Source organism: Balaenoptera acutorostrata, chromosome 14 (genome assembly GCF_949987535.1).
Source record: "Balaenoptera acutorostrata chromosome 14, mBalAcu1.1, whole genome shotgun sequence".
In the NCBI taxonomy this organism is placed as follows: Eukaryota; Metazoa; Chordata; class Mammalia; order Artiodactyla; family Balaenopteridae; genus Balaenoptera; species Balaenoptera acutorostrata.
In genome coordinates this window covers 30,347,619-30,365,610 of record NC_080077.1, presented here as the reverse complement: position 1 = coordinate 30,365,610, position 17,992 = coordinate 30,347,619, and the positions used below count along the sequence as shown (strand labels likewise).

General features: G+C 34.9%; 1 protein-coding gene across 16 annotated transcripts in view; it reads left to right on the top strand.

Annotated features, from left to right (window-relative positions):
- The window catches only part of EYA4 (EYA transcriptional coactivator and phosphatase 4), a 296,342-nt gene that overhangs the window by 213,829 nt on the left and 64,521 nt on the right, over window positions 1-17,992 (top strand). For 10 of the 16 annotated variants that reach the window (XM_057527915.1, XM_057527914.1, XM_007190887.2 and 7 more), the window contains 2 exons: window positions 10,444-10,568; window positions 11,983-12,051. In XM_057527915.1, the coding sequence (XP_057383898.1) occupies window positions 10,444-10,568; window positions 11,983-12,051 (194 nt within the window). The remainder of the gene's footprint in view (window positions 1-10,443; window positions 10,569-11,982; window positions 12,052-17,992) is intronic. The other 6 variants (XM_057527922.1, XM_057527923.1, XM_007190893.2 and 3 more) reach the window with 1 other exon arrangement.

Sequence of the window (17,992 nt, the reverse complement as noted above, 5' to 3'; positions counted from 1 at the left end):
GTGTGTTCCCCTTAAATGTTCATGGTTGGAACACATCTAACTTTATGCAATATTTAAACACCTTTTTGGCAGTGAGACTCATGGGACAGTGATCTCAAAGCTCCTCTCATCCTACATTTTATAGGCTACACAGCAACTGATTTCAGAATTTAGGAGCAGCCGTCTGTATTTTCTAGGCAGAATTTACAGAATGATTTTGCTTTGGAAAACGAGAAAAGTAAAGATTGCATGTGAGCCTAACAAAATACCATTCAATTTGCCTGATAATTTTTGCCAAGATTTTTGTCTTGAGGGCCGACCATAGAGCATTATTCCACACCCCCAGCTTTTGCAAACCACCCATCTTTTCCTAAGGGACCTTAACAGATGAACCATTGAATTCTCTGCAGTCAGTGTTACCTCCCACCTGGGAAAAAGACAGCCCTGTAATTGAATCCCAGCATATGCATCGTCATCCCTCCTGCCTGTCCCTCTGGTGCTACAGCAAATTAAAAGATCTCCAAGCTCAGCCTGCCTTCCAGCTGCCAGCCCCTGGTAGACATGAGGGAGCCAGAAGGGGCCAGGTGGAGCAGTTTTGAGTTGCATTAAACACACAGCACAAGGAGGTTGGCCGTAACTTCCCAATGAATATTTATACCAGCCCCATTTCTCGTCTTGCTCTTTGGCATGGATCAGGGTGCTGAGCTCCTGCTGATTTTAAGGGCCCTGCATTGTGTTTGGACCTGCTCCGTGAAGTATTACGTCAGATGAGCAATGGGCCCCAAGTTCCTATCACTAAGATGGCTGTTTGACTTTTTTTTTTTTTTAGTGGAGACTATCATGTTATGGGGTCATAAGGATGGGGCAGTGGGGGAGTTCCCTGACGTCTCCTGGCATTGCTGGCTGTTCTGTGAATTACACACAGCCTCAACCATTGCTTCCTGTGGAGTGGAACTTTAATTGCTTGTATTAAGAGCTGCACAACACTCTGGTTGGTATATTGGTATATTACTGCATTTTCGTCATTGTTTTCTTAGAGGTTTTATTTTTGTTTGGTAAGGTCAGGCACTTATCACAGGGCTCCCTCCTCACATTTCACATTCTGATCCCCCGTGGCAGGTGCTAACTTCCTTGCGTTCAAAGTGAATGGGTTGAGTAACCTCATAAAGATACAGAATGTCTTGGCATAGAAAGGGAGAGAGTACAGAATGCCTGTCTGTGGAAGACTCACAGTGTTATTTCGAGAGCTGTGTAAACCTGAGAAGATATTCGGAAAACCATCTACACACACACCCATTAACTTTTTCTAAGTAGTAGATCATAGACTTAGATTCCTGTTCCTGATTCCCAATCCATATTGTTATCTAATAAAGCACATGTCATATGGTTATTTTAAGATCAGATTTCTAAAGAGAAATCATTTTTTCATTGTTTCATTGTGTGACACAATAAACTTTAGACCAGTGATACAAAATGAACTTATTTACAAAACAGAAGCAGACATAGAAAACAAACTTAAGGTTACCAAAGGGGAAAGGTGGTGGGGAGGATAAATTAGGAATTTGAGAGTAGCATATATACACTACTATATATAAAATAGATGTTTTATATATTTTATGTATAAAATACATAAACAGTAAGGACCCACTACTGTATAGAACAGGAAACTACACTCAATATTTTGTAATAACCTGAAAAAGAATATATATATATATATCTGAATCACTTCACTGTACACATATATATAGGTGTGCATATACATATATATGTATATCTCAATCACTTCGCTGTACACCTGAAACTAACACAACATTGTAAATCAACTATACTTCAATAAAAATTTAAACAATTAAAATAAAATGTTCTAAATCAATCTCAAAAGAATAAAATTACCTGCTTAGATAACTAAATATAAATAATTAGAAAGAGGGCTGTGATCACGAGAATCCAGCATAAGTTCTCTAAGCAAGAGCCATGACAGAATAGCCTGACAGCAATACCAGAAAAGAGGGACAAAGGCCTGCATTACACTTAGCACATATGGGATTCAACAACGTGTGTCTCAAAGGCTCTTGATATATTTATGAGGAAAATACAGAAAAATAGAGACTGAAAGATAGTACTGCTATTAGCTCAATAACTATTTCCCAGTGATATAGATCTAAAGATATAACTCTAGTGGCTTCTTCAAGACCTGTCCTTGACATTGGCCTGTTCAACATGTTTATTGTGATTTGGCAATGAGTGCGTGCTAGGAAAGTTTATGGGTGTCGTGGCACAGGGAAAGAATACTTGGAACAGCAGAATCAGAATCTGACAGGGCAAGATGAACCAGTGGACTCAATCCAACAAGATAGCATTTAAGAGGAACATATGAAGAACTGTTCACTTAGGTTCCAAATGCCAACGGCATGTGTTGTGGCTGAGAGAAAACAGGGCTCTAGAGCATCACATGGGACAAATCATAGGGGTTTGGTTGGCTGGGTTTCAGTGTATGTTCATACTGTAAAGTGTCTGATAGCAAAGCTAGTGTACTCTTCAGACTATACTGATGGGTCCAGAGTGATCCTTTTAATATTCCTGCCATGTTTTGCACCTCTAAGGCTCTGAGTTGGGACATTCCTCTTTGAGGTTTGAAGGGAAGTTATGGGAAAGAAAGTTTAGACTTGCCCCATGTCAATGGGTTAAATTTCTTCCAGGACCAAAGTTGCATGGGAACCATGTATGGAAGACTTTCTGATTAATAAGTGAGCGGAAAATGAAATGGGCTGCCTCTTAAGAAAACAATTTTCTTGATACTACAGGTTTTCAAACAGACAAATCAGGCATTTATTGACAGCATTGTAGAAGTGACTGTAGTAAGAGCTAACATTCATAAAGATACACTGTGTGCCAAATTCTGTGTAATTTGCGTGCGTGATCTTATTTCATTCACTCAGGAACCCTCAGGTGGGTATCATTAACTCCATTTTTGAGCCTAAAGTCCATTGACTGGTAAGTGATAGAGATGGAGTTTAAAACGCAGGTTTCAGCCTATAGTACAGGCCCTTAACATAGCACTCACAGCCTTGTGCATAAAATGGTATTTTTGCATTCGAGGACAATGAATGTCCCTCAAGACTCCGAAATTCCATCATTTTCATAGGGAGCTATTTTTATTGTGTACATTACGCTAATGCTTTGCTCTTTTCAATTCAACATTCTAGCATTGAAAAACCCTCATTCAATCATCCAATAAAATGTTTGATCCTTACTGGTAGAGTTTTTTCCTTAGAAAAAGAGTCTATATAGTTCTTGGTATAATTAATGGTATTAGATGTTTTTATTGTGGCCGTATGGCTTTATTCTTCTGCTTACTGGAGGGAAATAATTTCCTGCTTCATTAACCATGGTTTGTAACTGATCTAACAGAAACTTGAGTCCTGTACTATTCAAATAACGGTTGGAGAATTCATTGGGCTTTTTTTCCTTTGTTTTCAAAGTAAAGGAGGGGGGTTTTGAAAACCTAAATTTAGAGAAATGCTTTAGAGATACATTTTTTAAAAAATTTACTCACATTTCTTGGGTGGGGAGACCATGTTTTATCTAAATAATCTGTTAAGAGTCGTAGTGAAGAAAGGGCCAGAGCTGTAGGACTCGTCTAGATCTGTAAGGAAGCCCTGGAAAGGAAGGACTGTAAAAGTGTCCAGAGAACAGTGTGTCCATGGCTTTATTTTCTGTTACTCCAGGGCCTGAGGTCACTCTGGCAGACGGGTCACTTGCACTGCAAGCATTCAGGCTGGCCTCAGAGACAGGCATGAGGTCACTGGCAAATTGCAAGAATAGCTCCCATTATTCATGGCCCACTTCCCTGATCCTTGTTGATAGGGGTTTTCTTCCTCCAACATTTCCTTTTCTCTGCAGCAGAGCCCAGTTCTGATGATGTCTGCTGAAATGGGCTAGTGAGGGCCTCCTTCTGGGACTGTCTGGCCACCTGATCAGTGGCATAGACACCGTGCAGCAGATAGCATCCACATCTCCCAGCCTAACTGAGCCAGGGGAGAAACTGGCTCAGGACTGCAGCTGGGACAAGGGTTTCTTGGCTCCTACTCTGAAATGTGTTGGTTTAAGGTGGACGGATGTGCTTTCTCCAGAGAGTGGGAAGTGGTACCCAGTAGTGACATGCCTATGACTTTCATCCGATCTAAGTTGACCAAATGGCTTTATTTTTTTTTTTTCTTGCACAGTGGTTTTCTGTATCCATGCAGAGCATCTTCCTCCCCACCCTCTTGCACACACACACACACACACACACACACACCCCTCACTCATTTGGGAGTTCTAACATTGCACATGCAGATATGAAACCTTCCATACACATTGACATCCCACTGCTAATCCCCATCTCCCTCCACCCATCCCTTTGCTCTCCTGCTAGCCTCCAAGCTCTCAGAAGATACTTTCTGGATTCCTAGAAATGTCCCTGAACTTCCTGGATGCTCAAGCAGTGTTTGTTGAACCAGAGTACTCTTGACTCCAAGTAATTCAAATCACTTCATCAGCATTTTTCCTATTCCTATTTTATTATTCATCCTTAGCACTCACTAAGTACCCCACACAATTCAAAGTGTAGAGGAAAAAAGCAATGAATAGAAAATAATCCCTGCCCTAATGCAACCTACACTCTCATTATTTAAGTAAAAGCTGATTTTGTTATTCCAATTTTTCAGCTAAGGAGGATGAAAAGGCTTATATTACATAAAAAAGGAAGTTATGAGTAAAGCAAATACCTGAACTCTTGCCCTTAAATGCATCCTGACGGTCAAAATGAAAATTGGCTAGTTAGGTAGACTCTGAGAGCTTGGGACACAGAGCCCTGCATACATACTGTCCACTTTATGCAATGAGAAAAGCTGGCATGAGAGTGAATGCCTTTGAAAGTCTAGGATGTTTTAGCATTTCTTGGGTCATGAAGAATTGATGGAATCTCAGCCTGTAAATAAACAGGCTATGACTCATTACCAGGCTCTGTGCAGAAGGAATCATGGTTTCTGAGTTACAGGAGACTCTAAATGCACAAATATAAAGCATGCTCTTCCTTGGGTTTGAAGAGGATATTTAAGTCTGCTAGAAATAAATTCCACCTATGCTACAGAAGAATGCAGACAAGAACCAAAAAAACAGCTACATGTGACCTGCAAGTCTTCTTTCTTTTCTTTTTTTTTTTAAAGAGTTTTTGTGTTTATGGATAAGGTTGTTTTTTATATTGTCCAGAAAGATGCTAGTATTCACATGGCCTTATGACATGGCTTGAAAGTGACATCTCAGAAGAAAAAAAGGGGCACCTTTATACATATATATACATTCTTTAAAAAAGTCTTTTCCCATGTGGTTTATCACAGGCTATTGAATATAGTTCTCTGTGCTATTTAGAAACGGGTCTCCTTTAAATATGGTAATGTAGATTTGTCAGAGTAGATGCTTATATTGAGTTGAGTATTTTTTGAAAACCATTCAAAATGTTTTATTGCAAGAATATGCATTCCTAATTGTGGTTTCACAGTGTGAAAAAATTAAAGTCACTTTTAAAAATGGGAAACATATAATGTGACAGAAGGAACCTGGGCTCCGGCATCAAATAGACTTGAGTTCAAGTCTTGGTGCTGCTACTTTCAACCTATGAGGTCTTGGGCATGCTGTATATCCTCTCTGAGTCTCAATTTCTTTATCTATAAAATATGGAAAATAATATGCACATCAGTGTGTTAATGTAAAGATTAACAGAGAGGATATATTTGAAGTACCAAGCGTAGGCTGTGTCTTACAATATGTACTCAGTAAAAACTGGTAGCTGTTAAACATTTTCTGCTGTTGAACTCTAAGGTAAACTTTATATTTTATGTTACATTTTGTATGAACTAGACTTAAAAAGAATCCGAAGTTTAACATACAAAAGAAAGTACGGGGATATTCTTACTGTATAGTTTATAGTTTATAGCAATAATGTATAGTTTATAACAATAATGCATGCCTATTCTCTAAAGGCTCTATTAATTGTAAGAAATATCAACCCATTAAAATAAATTCAAGCAAAGGGGACTTACTGTAAAGAGCCAGATAGTCGCATTTTGGTTTCCTGGAAATTGGAATGTAAGGTACAAAGGCTATTTTTGTTTTGTTTTGCAGGAGTGACATATTCCTGCTCCTCTCTGTAGTGTGGGCTCCATCCTTTCATTCCTGACTGATTTTCCTTGCTTCCTCATGTTGCATGTGGTTCAGATTGGCTGTGAGCCCCTACATTACCTTGCAGTTTCAGTAATACTACCAACCAGATGTTTCCCCTAGAACCCCTTCTTTGAATTCATCAAAACCCAGCTAACAATTTCTGAGAAAATTTTCTAGACTCTTTAAGTAAGTTCACACTATTAATAGTAACAACACTTCCTGCCTCACTCCTTGGAAAACTCGCCTCTATAATCTCCCATCGACCCATCTTGGGTTTACTAATCCTGTGGCGCAGGCACCCTGCGCGCCAACAACCACTGCTAACATCAATCCTCCAACTGATTTTTTTCATGACTCCCCAGATCAACAACCCTCGATGCCTCCTCATTGCCTATGGGTCAAGAATAAACTCCCTGGCGGTCCAGTGGTTAAGACTCTGCGCTTTCACTGCAGGGGTCACCGGTTCGATCCCTGGTCGGGGAACTAAGATCCCACATGCCACATGGCACGGTCAAAAAAACCCAAAAAAACAAAAAAAAGAGGAATAAACTCCTCAAGTTTGACAGCACGTTCCCCTGGAACCCTAAAATGAACTTAGTGTGATGAAACCTCACTGGCCAAAGGTTTTTGTCTTGCTTTGGCCTCTGCTCCTGAGTGCTCCCCTCTGAGGGCCCCATCCACCTCCTAACTCTTATAGAGCCTCTTACCTTCTACGCAGCATTTATCCCAACCACTTATCGAATTTCTATACAACCCCTTCAAGCATAACCTAGTAGTGAACACGTGGTAAAGCTGGAAAAACCTATTCATATGTCTCCCAAGCCCCACACGCCTCTGGTCAGAGGGAGGGAACGCAGCTCTCAGTGTCCTTCTCCAGAATGTGCCCCCAGGATCTGTCTGGATACTTAATGTACTGTAGTTTTCTATGCACAGGATCTGCTTTCTCATTTAGATCATAAATTTCTTTGAGGGTAGGACCATGGTTTCTCCATTTAGCAAGCCTAACACCTGTGACAGTACTTTGCATGTAATAAGCAATTATTCACTTATTAGTTCAATTAAACTAAAAATATTTATGTCGGGTGGGTTCGGTAGGCGAAGATAAAATCATGAGCATTCGTTGTTTACCGTAATTAAGCCTGTTATCAGGAGTGTGCTACCGATAATACTTTTGAGGGTTCCGACTATTCTCCTCTCCTCTGTGTCTTTTTTATCCGATTGCTCTCAAGATTTCTCTTTATCTTATTTTAAGAATTTGACTGTAATGTGCTGAAGGTTTGGTTTACTTTTTCTTTTTCTCATTTATTGTGTTTCAGGGCTTTATGGGTTGCTGTTTATAATCAAATTTGGCCATTATTTATTCTGAAATTATTCTGTCTCTTTCCCTTTCTTGCTTTCTAATAATATTCCACAGGTTACTTTTACTTTATTCAATATTTTCCCCCAATTTTTTGTCTGTCTGCTTCAGTTTGGATAACTTCTACTGGCCCAGTTTCAGATTTACTGATTTTTTTTTTTTTTTTTTTTTTTTGCAGTGCCTTAAAGTCCATCCAAAGACAATTTTTTTTAATTTAATATATTATAATATTCATTCTAGAACTTTCATTTGGCTCTTTTTTGCAGTTTTCATTTTTTTCTATGTGCAATATTTAGACGTAATACATACACGTTATATTCATAATTATACATATATATAAAATATATGTGGCACATATGTATATATGCCATATATATACTTATCTATATACGTGGCATATTTATATGTTTATACCTTGTGTACGTATCTTTTCCTATCAATTATTTCACATATACACAATAGTTTTTTAAATCCTTGTCTGCTAATTCCAAATCCTGAGTCATCTACAGGTCTGCTTCTATTTACTATGTTTTCTCTCTACTATGGGTCATATATTCCTGCTTCTTGTTATGACTCAAGATGTCATTCTGAACATTATGTACAAAATAATTTATAGTATTCTGAACATCATGTATTTGTACTTTTCTGAAGATTATGTACAGAAACTCAGTAGAGACTGAAGCATGGTATTTATTTTGTTTTATTTCCCAAAATGTCTAAGTCGTTTGTTCTGGCTGGCTGTGAAAGCAAGGGTCTGAGCATTCAGATTCCTTTTGGAGTTGAGTTGAGCTGGAGCGGGACTGTGAATAACCCAGCTTCCAACCTCCTGAACAGCTGCTGTTTTGGTAGTTCAGTGTTTGAACTAGAAAGGCATTGACTGATGTTTCAGATATTTTTGGTTCATGTTTTTATTTATTATTGGCAAGGCCCTTGTACCTGTAACTTTGGTAAATTCACCCATTAGTTCTCGTAGGGTTTTTCTTAATGGATTTCTCAGAATATTTTACATAAACAATTATGTTACCTGTGAATTAACATTTTTTTTTATACAGCAGGTCCTTATTAGTTATCTATTTTATTGAATTAACAATTTTTCTTTCTAAGCTTTCCCCTTTTTACTTATTCATTTTTGTTTTCTCCCACTGACTGAGTGCCAATAAAATGTCGTGTTGAAGTGGGAAAAAGAGATACTCTTGCCTTAGTTCTGATCTTTCTTTAGTGAGAAATCATTCAATATTTCATCATGAAATAAGATGTAAGATGTAGATTTTTCAAGAATGGCCTTTATCATATGGGAGGCAAATGCTTCTTTTCCTAGTTTTCTGCGAGTTGTATCATGAATGGATAATGAATATTGTCAAATGCTTTTTACACCCATTGAAAGTATATTCTGTTAATATATTGAATTACATTTATCGATTTTTAAGTGTTAACTTGAATTCTTGGAATAAAACACACCTGGTCATCATATATTACCCTTTCATTGCTGGATTTTATTTGATAATAGTTTTTGAAATATTGTTTCATCTATGTTCATGAGAAATATAAATCCATAATTTTTTTTTCTTGGAATTGCCTTTGGCAGACTTTGGATCAGGGTAATTCTGGTCTCTTACAGTGGAGTGAAAAGTGTTACCTCCTATTTTTTTCTAAAAGAATTTATAAAAGGTGGCTTTTATTTTTCCTTAAATGTTTGCTAGCATTGACTAATGTGACCATATGGCCGTGGAGTTTTTTTTAAATGTTTAATTATGAACTCAATTTCTTTAATTGGTATAGGACAGTTTTTAAAAGTTGTTATAAGTTTTTATAGTTTGTGTCTTTCAAGAAAGTCTGATTTTATCTAAATTATTGAATTATTTGGCATAATATTGTTCATAATATTCTCTTATTATCCTTTTTAATATCTTCAGTATCTCTAATGATCATCTTCTGGATTTGTAAATTGTCTCTGTTGTTCATAGATTTTTTATTTCAGTGATTTCTGCTTTTTATTGTTTCCTGTCTTCTACTTACTTTGGGTTCAGTTGCCTTTCTTTCACTGGTTTCTTAAGGTAGAAACTTAGATCACAGATTCTAAACCCTTCTTTTCTTATGTAACCTTTAAAGATATAAATTTCTCACTAACCACTGCTTTATTTGCATACGACCAATTTTGATTTGATTTTTCCTAAGATTTTGTTTTTTAGGGTAGTTTAACACTTACAGCAAAGTTGAACAGTAGGTAAGAGATTTTCCATCTACCCCCTGCCCTGCACATGCATAACCTCCCCTATTATCAGCATCACTCACTGGAATGCTGCGTTACCAAGGATGAACCTACATTGAAAGTACATAGTTTACCTTAGTGTTAACTCTTGGTGCTGTACATTCTGTGAGTTTGCATAATGTATAATGACATCCATCTTTCATTACAATATCATACAGAGTATTTTCACTGTCCTAAAAATTCTCTGTGCTCTGCCTATTCATCTCCACCCCAATCCCACCCCTGGCAACTATTCTTTGTGCTGTTGTTGTCACATATTTTACTTTTATCCTATATCATAAATTACACAGTTCACTGTCTTTCATGAATTAAGAGAAAAATAAGATAATCTTTTGTATTTACCTACAAATTTACCTTTCTGTCACTCTTCATTCCTTCCTGTAGATCTGAGTTTTTGTATGGTTATTACAAATAACAAACAAATGAGGAAACTTAACTATCATGGAAGCTTTACTTATTTATTAATTTTTAATGGACCGTCATGTTCACCTGATTAACCAAAAAGTCTTAGCTGTGGGTTTCAATTCCTATTATTGTGAGATCACCTGCATGCTCAGTAGAGTGATATACATAGTTTATTAAGAAAGCATTGCTGAAATTTCAACTTTTTCTCTGTTGCTTCCTGCTCCAACAGGTCTATGGAAATGCAGGACCTAGCAAGTCCTCATCCTCTTGTTGGAGGTGGCGATACTCCTGGTAGCTCCAAACTGGAGAAAGCTAATCTCAGCAGCACATCAGTCACCACAAATGGGACAGGAGGTAAGTGTACAGCCCTGAAGACACGCAGAATCACATTTCAGACTCTGTTGTGGTTTTACATGTTAGGGATCTGCTAGTAAATAAATATTATATCTCATAAGCAATAACATCATAGCATTATACTCAAGTAATATATAGTTAATGGATTATTTATTGTTCTGTTGATTTTCTTGAAATTTTTGCTCCTCCTCTATAGCTGGAAACATTCAGAAAGAATAGATAGCCCCGAGCAACATTTTGAAGGCCTTTAGCAAGGCTTTCTTTTTGTATTTACCCTTGTAAATATTTTTCAAAATGTAAAAAATGTGGCCAAAGGATTTACTCTCTGATCTTAACAACAACAAATATAGAAAACGGAAAAGAAATTCCACTAGTTTTTGGTTTTATTTTGAATTTTAAGAGAAAGCCTACTAAGTTTTTCTTAAAAATGGTGTTTCTTAAAAATGGTTTTGGGAATAGAAAAATGTCCATATCTGCTGCATTTTCTTTTCAAAGAGAGAAATACCTAACATGTATTTAAAATAGGAATTGAATTTTTTTCTAGATACCTTTTCATATGATTAGCTCATAATTATGCCACAACATATGGCAACAATAATAACTATTTCAAATATTTCATCCTATTGTTTTTATAAAATGCATTCAACCTGTCAGAAAATACGATCTGATTTTTGCATCAGAATATGTATACGTAGAGAGCTTATATATATATACGTACATATATACACATATATAAGCTGCATTTTAAATTACTCACAATGATTTTGAAGTTTTGTAGATTTAGTTGTTTTCGTCGAGTGAAAAATTACTTGAAAATTGCTTTAATTTGTAAGCTATTCATATTATTAGATATCAGCATTTGCCACATCATATTTTCTTTTAAAGTTTCAGTAAATATTTATGAAATTGATACACCTCTTTCCATTTATTTTAGAGTAACTGTGAAATCTAAAATTTTCTTTGTAAAGTTGTGTGGATTGCAACTTGCCTGTATTTAATAATGTTTTACATAAAACCCTTTGTAAATTAACATTTTCCTTGTTTATAGTGTTTGTCTCTAAACATGCATCTATAATTTTGGCTAATTAATTATAGGATTGCCAATTTATAAAATTGTTTAGTGATAACTTGTGGAGTAAGAACATTTATATTTAAACCTTAACTTGGGTGCAAATAATAAGATTTAAAATAAAACAAAGACATGCACTCTGAAATCTGACTTTGAAGGTCACTAATCACCATGTATGTATATTTAACTGAACTAAAACATACCTGATAAACTAAAATGTAAAAGTCATACCATGCAGTTATAATTTTGGCAAAAGGGTCAGAAACCAGTACGAGCACTGAAGACTATTCTCGTACACTGAGCAGGCATTCAGACAATGAACGCTTATGCTGTTCCTGTTCTCAGGGGACAACATGACTGTTTTAAACACTGCAGACTGGTTGCTGAGTTGCAACACCCCCTCCTCCGCAACAAGTATGAGAGATGATGGTACACTGCATGTGTTTGGGTGTGTGGATTTGCCCTTCTGGTTTGCTTTCTGTTGCTATTTCTGTTTGCACTCCCTTTTCTGTGCTCAGTAATTGTTATAAAAAAATAAAAAAAGAGACATGAACACACCTTTTAGTTGTTTATTGATAACAGTTGGCTATGTTTTTCTTATCAACTAGTATTCTAATCTTAGGTCAGTAGTATTCTTTTCTTAGTTTTTTCATAATTTTGCACAAACGGGTGCATCTATTATTTTTCTAACTATCAGTTTATTAAGTGATAATTCAACACAACTGTCACGTCAATGAGCAGTTGAAGCAGATTGTGCCTACATACAAACTCAATCTCCATAGCCTATAGACTTTCATAAATTAAATTAAATTCATAGCATGGCAAAATGATATTTCCTATTTTACAGACTTTAATAAATATTCCAATTAAAATACCTAAAGTAATATTAACATTTAAAAACCCATCATTTAAAAAATTACCAGTGATGAAAGCTATACATTTAAAATTATAAATTAATATTAAATCTCTTAAAATGTTTTGAACTATAGATATTAACTACATTCCTATATTTATATATATATAATATAAATAAACTTTCTCCCAAACCAAAAGTTAACATGCTATCAAAATTTAAAAATTAAAACAAAACCACATAAAACTTCTGTAGAACCACCCAATTCTAGGATTAAAAAGAAGAGCTCACAACCTGTTAGAAATGTTCATTCCAAGCAAGCAGTTAGAATAGGCACAGTTTGCCTGGACCTTGCTGTATGTAGATTTAATTAGAATATATGACCAGTGGATGAGAAGCCCGTTATTTAAATTTTTATCATCTTAGTTTCTTTTTTTTTAATTCCACACTTAAAATATACTTTTCATACTTAAAAAATACGTTGCCAGAATTTAGTTCCTCTTAATTCTAACTCAAGGGTCTTTTTTTTGCAAAGAACCAGACAGGAAATGTTTTAGGCTTTGTAGGCTATGCTGTCTCTCTCTGTGTCATCTATGCAGCTCTGTCACTGTAGCTCAGATGCAGCCATAGGCAATACATAAATGAATGAGAGTGGTCAGGTTCCAATAAAACTTGATTTATGGACCCTGAAATTTAAATTTCATATGATTATCACATGTCACAAAATATTCTAATTTTGATTTTTTTTAAAAACATTTAAGATGTAAAAAGCATTCTTAGCTCACTGGCTGTTGTTCTATTCTGACATATTAATGTAACATAGGCAACTTTATAATCGTGAATATATACAATCAATATTTATTAATTTACATCTAATATCCAACAGAAAAATTTTTTTAAGTGTAAAACATCAAGTTTTCCTAGTTCTTAGTATTAATGTTTAAGAGTTGTGTGACCATGTGGGAAAAAAAAGGACTTCTGTGTCAGGAAGACCATGGATCTGAAACCTGGCACTACATTTACTAGCTGTGTCGTCTTGGACAAGTTACTTAACCTCTCTGAGCTTTAATTCTTTTCTACAAAAGAAGGATAATAATACTTTACTGGCAAAGCTTTTGTTTTAAATCATATAATGTATGTAAATTTGGGGCAATATAAACCAATATAATTCCTTTTCCTTAATTAATAATTCAATAATAATTAGGCAACAGTTTTTTAAGGAAAATGGAAACGTGCAGTGTGTTAAAAGACTCTCCAATGTTTGGTCAGATAATACATTTTTCTGCATTTAGGACATGTAAACTGGCTACAGAGGCAAACTTTTAGCAATAAAATGTTAAGTGTACTTTGATTATTAAGGATATAGTCTCGGTGGCATAATGATATGAAATATTTAATGAATTTTAATGACTCTTTATGCCATGTGTTTATAACATAAGCTAAGCATTTGATGCACAATGTTTCCCATTGAGACTAAACTATTTTGTTTATAATTCTGGGTTTTATTGATGGAATTTGATAACTTTATAAAATTATTATAATAAAACAAAAGACAAAAGCAAAAGCTAATTTAGTGGCTTTTCAAGATCTTTCCATTAACTTTAGATTTTCAAAAAGATAATTTTGATAGATTTTACTGATATGAATGAGTTAATAGTATCACCTTAATATCCTACCCTACTACCTTGGTGCTGTTTAAATATATTACATTACTCCTTAAAGTAATTTTTAAAGGGGTTCATCACCTTAATCCTAATTCTGTAATTACATCTGCAGGTTTATATTAGAACCTAGATTTTCCTTTCAAATTTTTGTCACTTGTGAAATTGTTAAAATGAAGAACTGTCAATAAAAATATAATAAATACAATCATATCTTAGCATACAGATCAGTGGTCAACAAACTTTTTTTTGTAAAAGGTCAGATAGTAAATATTTTCAGCTTTGCAGGCCATATGGTCTCTGTTGTAACTATTCAACTGTGCTTTCATTGCACAAATGGAGCCATAGACAATATTTAAACAAATGAGCTTGACCATATTCAAATAAAACTTGATCTGTGAACACTGAAATTCGAATTTCGTACAATTTTTATGTCACAAAATATTATTCTTCTTTGATATTTTTCAACTATTTAAAAATGCAAGAGTAATTCTTAGCTCACGGGCTATACAAAAACAGGCCGTGGGGTAGACTTGGCACTTGAGATGTAGTTTGCCAACCTGGATATAGATTCATGTATGCTACTTCATGTATATGTATATACATGCATGTAAATGCATGCCTGTCATGTGAAAAGTTACTTCCATATATAAGTAAGATTCTAATTTCCCTAATGGTGTCAAGATACATGATTAGCTATACTTTATATACAAAATACTTAGATTTATTGGAAGTGCTTAGGATAGGGTCTAAATGTGAATTTTCACTTTCTAACTTAAAATGTATCAGGTTCCTATTATATGCCAGGTTCTGTGCTAGGAAATGGGAACCCAATGACCTATAGAACATGATACTAGCCATCAAGGGACCAAAAGTCTAGCAGAGGGAAACAGAAAAGAAAATAATGAGTGCATAATGTGTTCAAGGTGGGTGCACAGCAGAGGGAGGGAATATTTGATTCTACATGGAGATTAAGAAAATACTTCAAAGAGGAGATTTGGGGGAACCAAGATCAGACATTCTGATTTGGGGGAACCAAGATCAGACATTCTGATTGGGTTTATGGTGTTTTCTATATTTGAAATCTGTAGAGCATAGAAAAGAATCTCCCAGAGTTTTTAATATATAGATGATTGATTCACATGGGATGAATTTGTTTCTGAGTATTATGTGTCCGTGCAGTAGAACCAGCTACTATTGTGGCTCTACTCTTTTTAGATTTTCTTTTTGGAATGAAAGCCATAAATTGGAAGCATCATCAAATTATTTTACAAAACTAAATACTTCATGGATATTTAGAAATGAAAGACACTTGGTGCTCATAGGTTTTTGAGTGAAAAAATTGATTTAGAGAAACATAAATCATAAAACTAGTAGGCAATTCTTCTTTCCTCCCTGCAGTGTTGTAAATTGTATCCTTCCTGATCTAACTCCTCCTGAACTTCTTTGTAGAACCTAAGTTGTCAGAGGTGGCTATGTGAGATTTTGTGGTTCAGGAAGGAGTATATTTGGAATTACATATATAGTCTTTTAAGTGGACACCAGTTTAAACACAGATCTCTGAAGATGAAATGTAAAATGTAAAGTACTTGGGTTACCTCTCTTTCAAGGGTTAATTAAGCCTAATATTGCAAAAAATGAACATTAGCATTAAGTTATGATAATAACACAGACTTCCTCTAAAAATAATTAATATATATTAATGTTATACTTGAGTTCTAAAGATAATCTGAGGGGACAAGATTAAATTTGCTTTGAAAATACTTGTATGAGGGTATGGAAGAAGGTTGGGATGTAAAGAGAGAAAATCAGTGATTTAGTAGCCATAGCTGACAATAATCTCATACAATCTTGATTTAGTCCACAGAGATCAATTATTTTTGAAGGTTAAAAATAAAACCCAATCATATCTATGTAATAAAATGACTTTGACTTTTTTTTACTATTTGGCTTTATGAAAAACATCTAAGTTGCAAGTGGATAACTAGCGTGGAGGGGGCCTGGCAATATAATTATTTCTCGAAGTAATGGTTCTGTACAAAGTGCTATATGTATGTAGATTTTCCATCCCACCTTTTGGGAAATGAACCTTGAATCACATATTTCGAGCGTGTAGAAGAATAAAACCACAAAACTCTCTAACCTAAGAATTAAAAAATAATTGCAGCTTTTGAAATCAAAATGTTTATTTTGTAAGTTTGAATTTTGTTCATAAAGAGGATGCTTTTCTTCTATAGAAGGTTATTCTTTCCATTTGATAGCATGAACTGTAATGATGTTGGACACAGTCCTTAAAATAAATTAAAAGCCCTGTTTAACTTCTGTGTTAACTTAAGAAAAATAGAATACAGTAAAAAAAACAAAATACATTTGAACATGACAGTGAATATACACTCATAAACTTTTGGAATGAGTATTTTTATAAGTTTTAGAAAATAGACGCATAAAACTGATTTGTTTCATTGATGAACATCTTTCCAATAGTGTCTTGCACATATTAAATGTGTGGAAACAAAAGCAAGACAAAAGAAAATGGAAAACATTTCAAATATATTCAGACCTGTAGTGAAAACGACTTCCAGTTTTCAAACTTTATAATTATCATAATGTTGACTTTATAGTCATTACCTGTTTTCTAAATATTAAGACAATTCTTTGTATTTTAACATCTTTTTAATAAATCAGCTAATCATATAAAGAATGCCCATTTCATTTCTCTAAGTTTTCTGTTCCTGAAAAAAAATTATTATTACTTAATATTACTTTCTTTCTCTATAAAAATCAAATCAAAATAACTTTGCATCTAACTCAAGAGATGTTTGCAGATGCTGCCCTCCTGTGAACATAGATTATTTTCCATAGCAGCATGATTAATTTTCTCCCTTTTCCCTATTATTCAACTCTTACCACATATGAAAAATAAATTTGGATTAATGTGTAATGTTTTCCCCCAAATGTTAGCATCCATTTAACTATTACTTTTAAATCCATGTGTTTTAGTCCACTGAACACATCTTGATGTGTATGCTTCTCTTTATATACTTTCTAGTGATGCCTTTTCTCAGTTAAATGAGCCTCCTTTGTCTTTGACTAAAAGCAGACCTTTAAAATTTTAATGAGAGATGATTCCAGGATAATGAATGCAACCACAAACTCTCTCTCTGGCTTTTCTTCCTTCTCCTTTCAAACTCTCTCTCTGGCTTTTCTTCCTGCTCCTTTTGACCACCTGAAACTTTCAAATTGAGGAGATTATAATCAACACCAATACTAAGTTTTTGAAATCAAATCTCAAAGTTGGGATCCAAAGAAACAAAACTAAACCTCATGTCTAGCTTGGTTAGTTTTTTAGACATTCTGCTTCCCCTCTCCCCATTTCACAAGTGAAATATATATAACCATTAGTATTAATACATCTATTTTACAAATATTGTTATAGATTTAGACATGTTTAAATAGGAATTTAGCCATGATTAGAATTTGGAAGTTCTGACAAACTGTCTCTTATCTTAGTTTTGCTGGATGCTTTGGATGGTTCCTTTTTGTCATATGTCAGAAGTCAGATGGGGACATTGCATCATAGAGAGTAGCTTTTACACCTTTCTAAACCCTACTCTGGATCATCACTATACAGATGAAAGGAATTCTTGGTTAGTTAGTGCTGCCTGTGAGGCAGTGTGGTTTAGAGTTTGGATTCTTTCCAACCTTTACAGTTCGACTCTGAATCTTCCAGCAAATCTTCATGACATAGTTAAATCCCGGATGCTAAATTAACCCCAGAGCTCACTGAGGGAGGGTCCAGCCAATTCTCTTCATGTGGAAAGGGAACATAATCATTACTGCA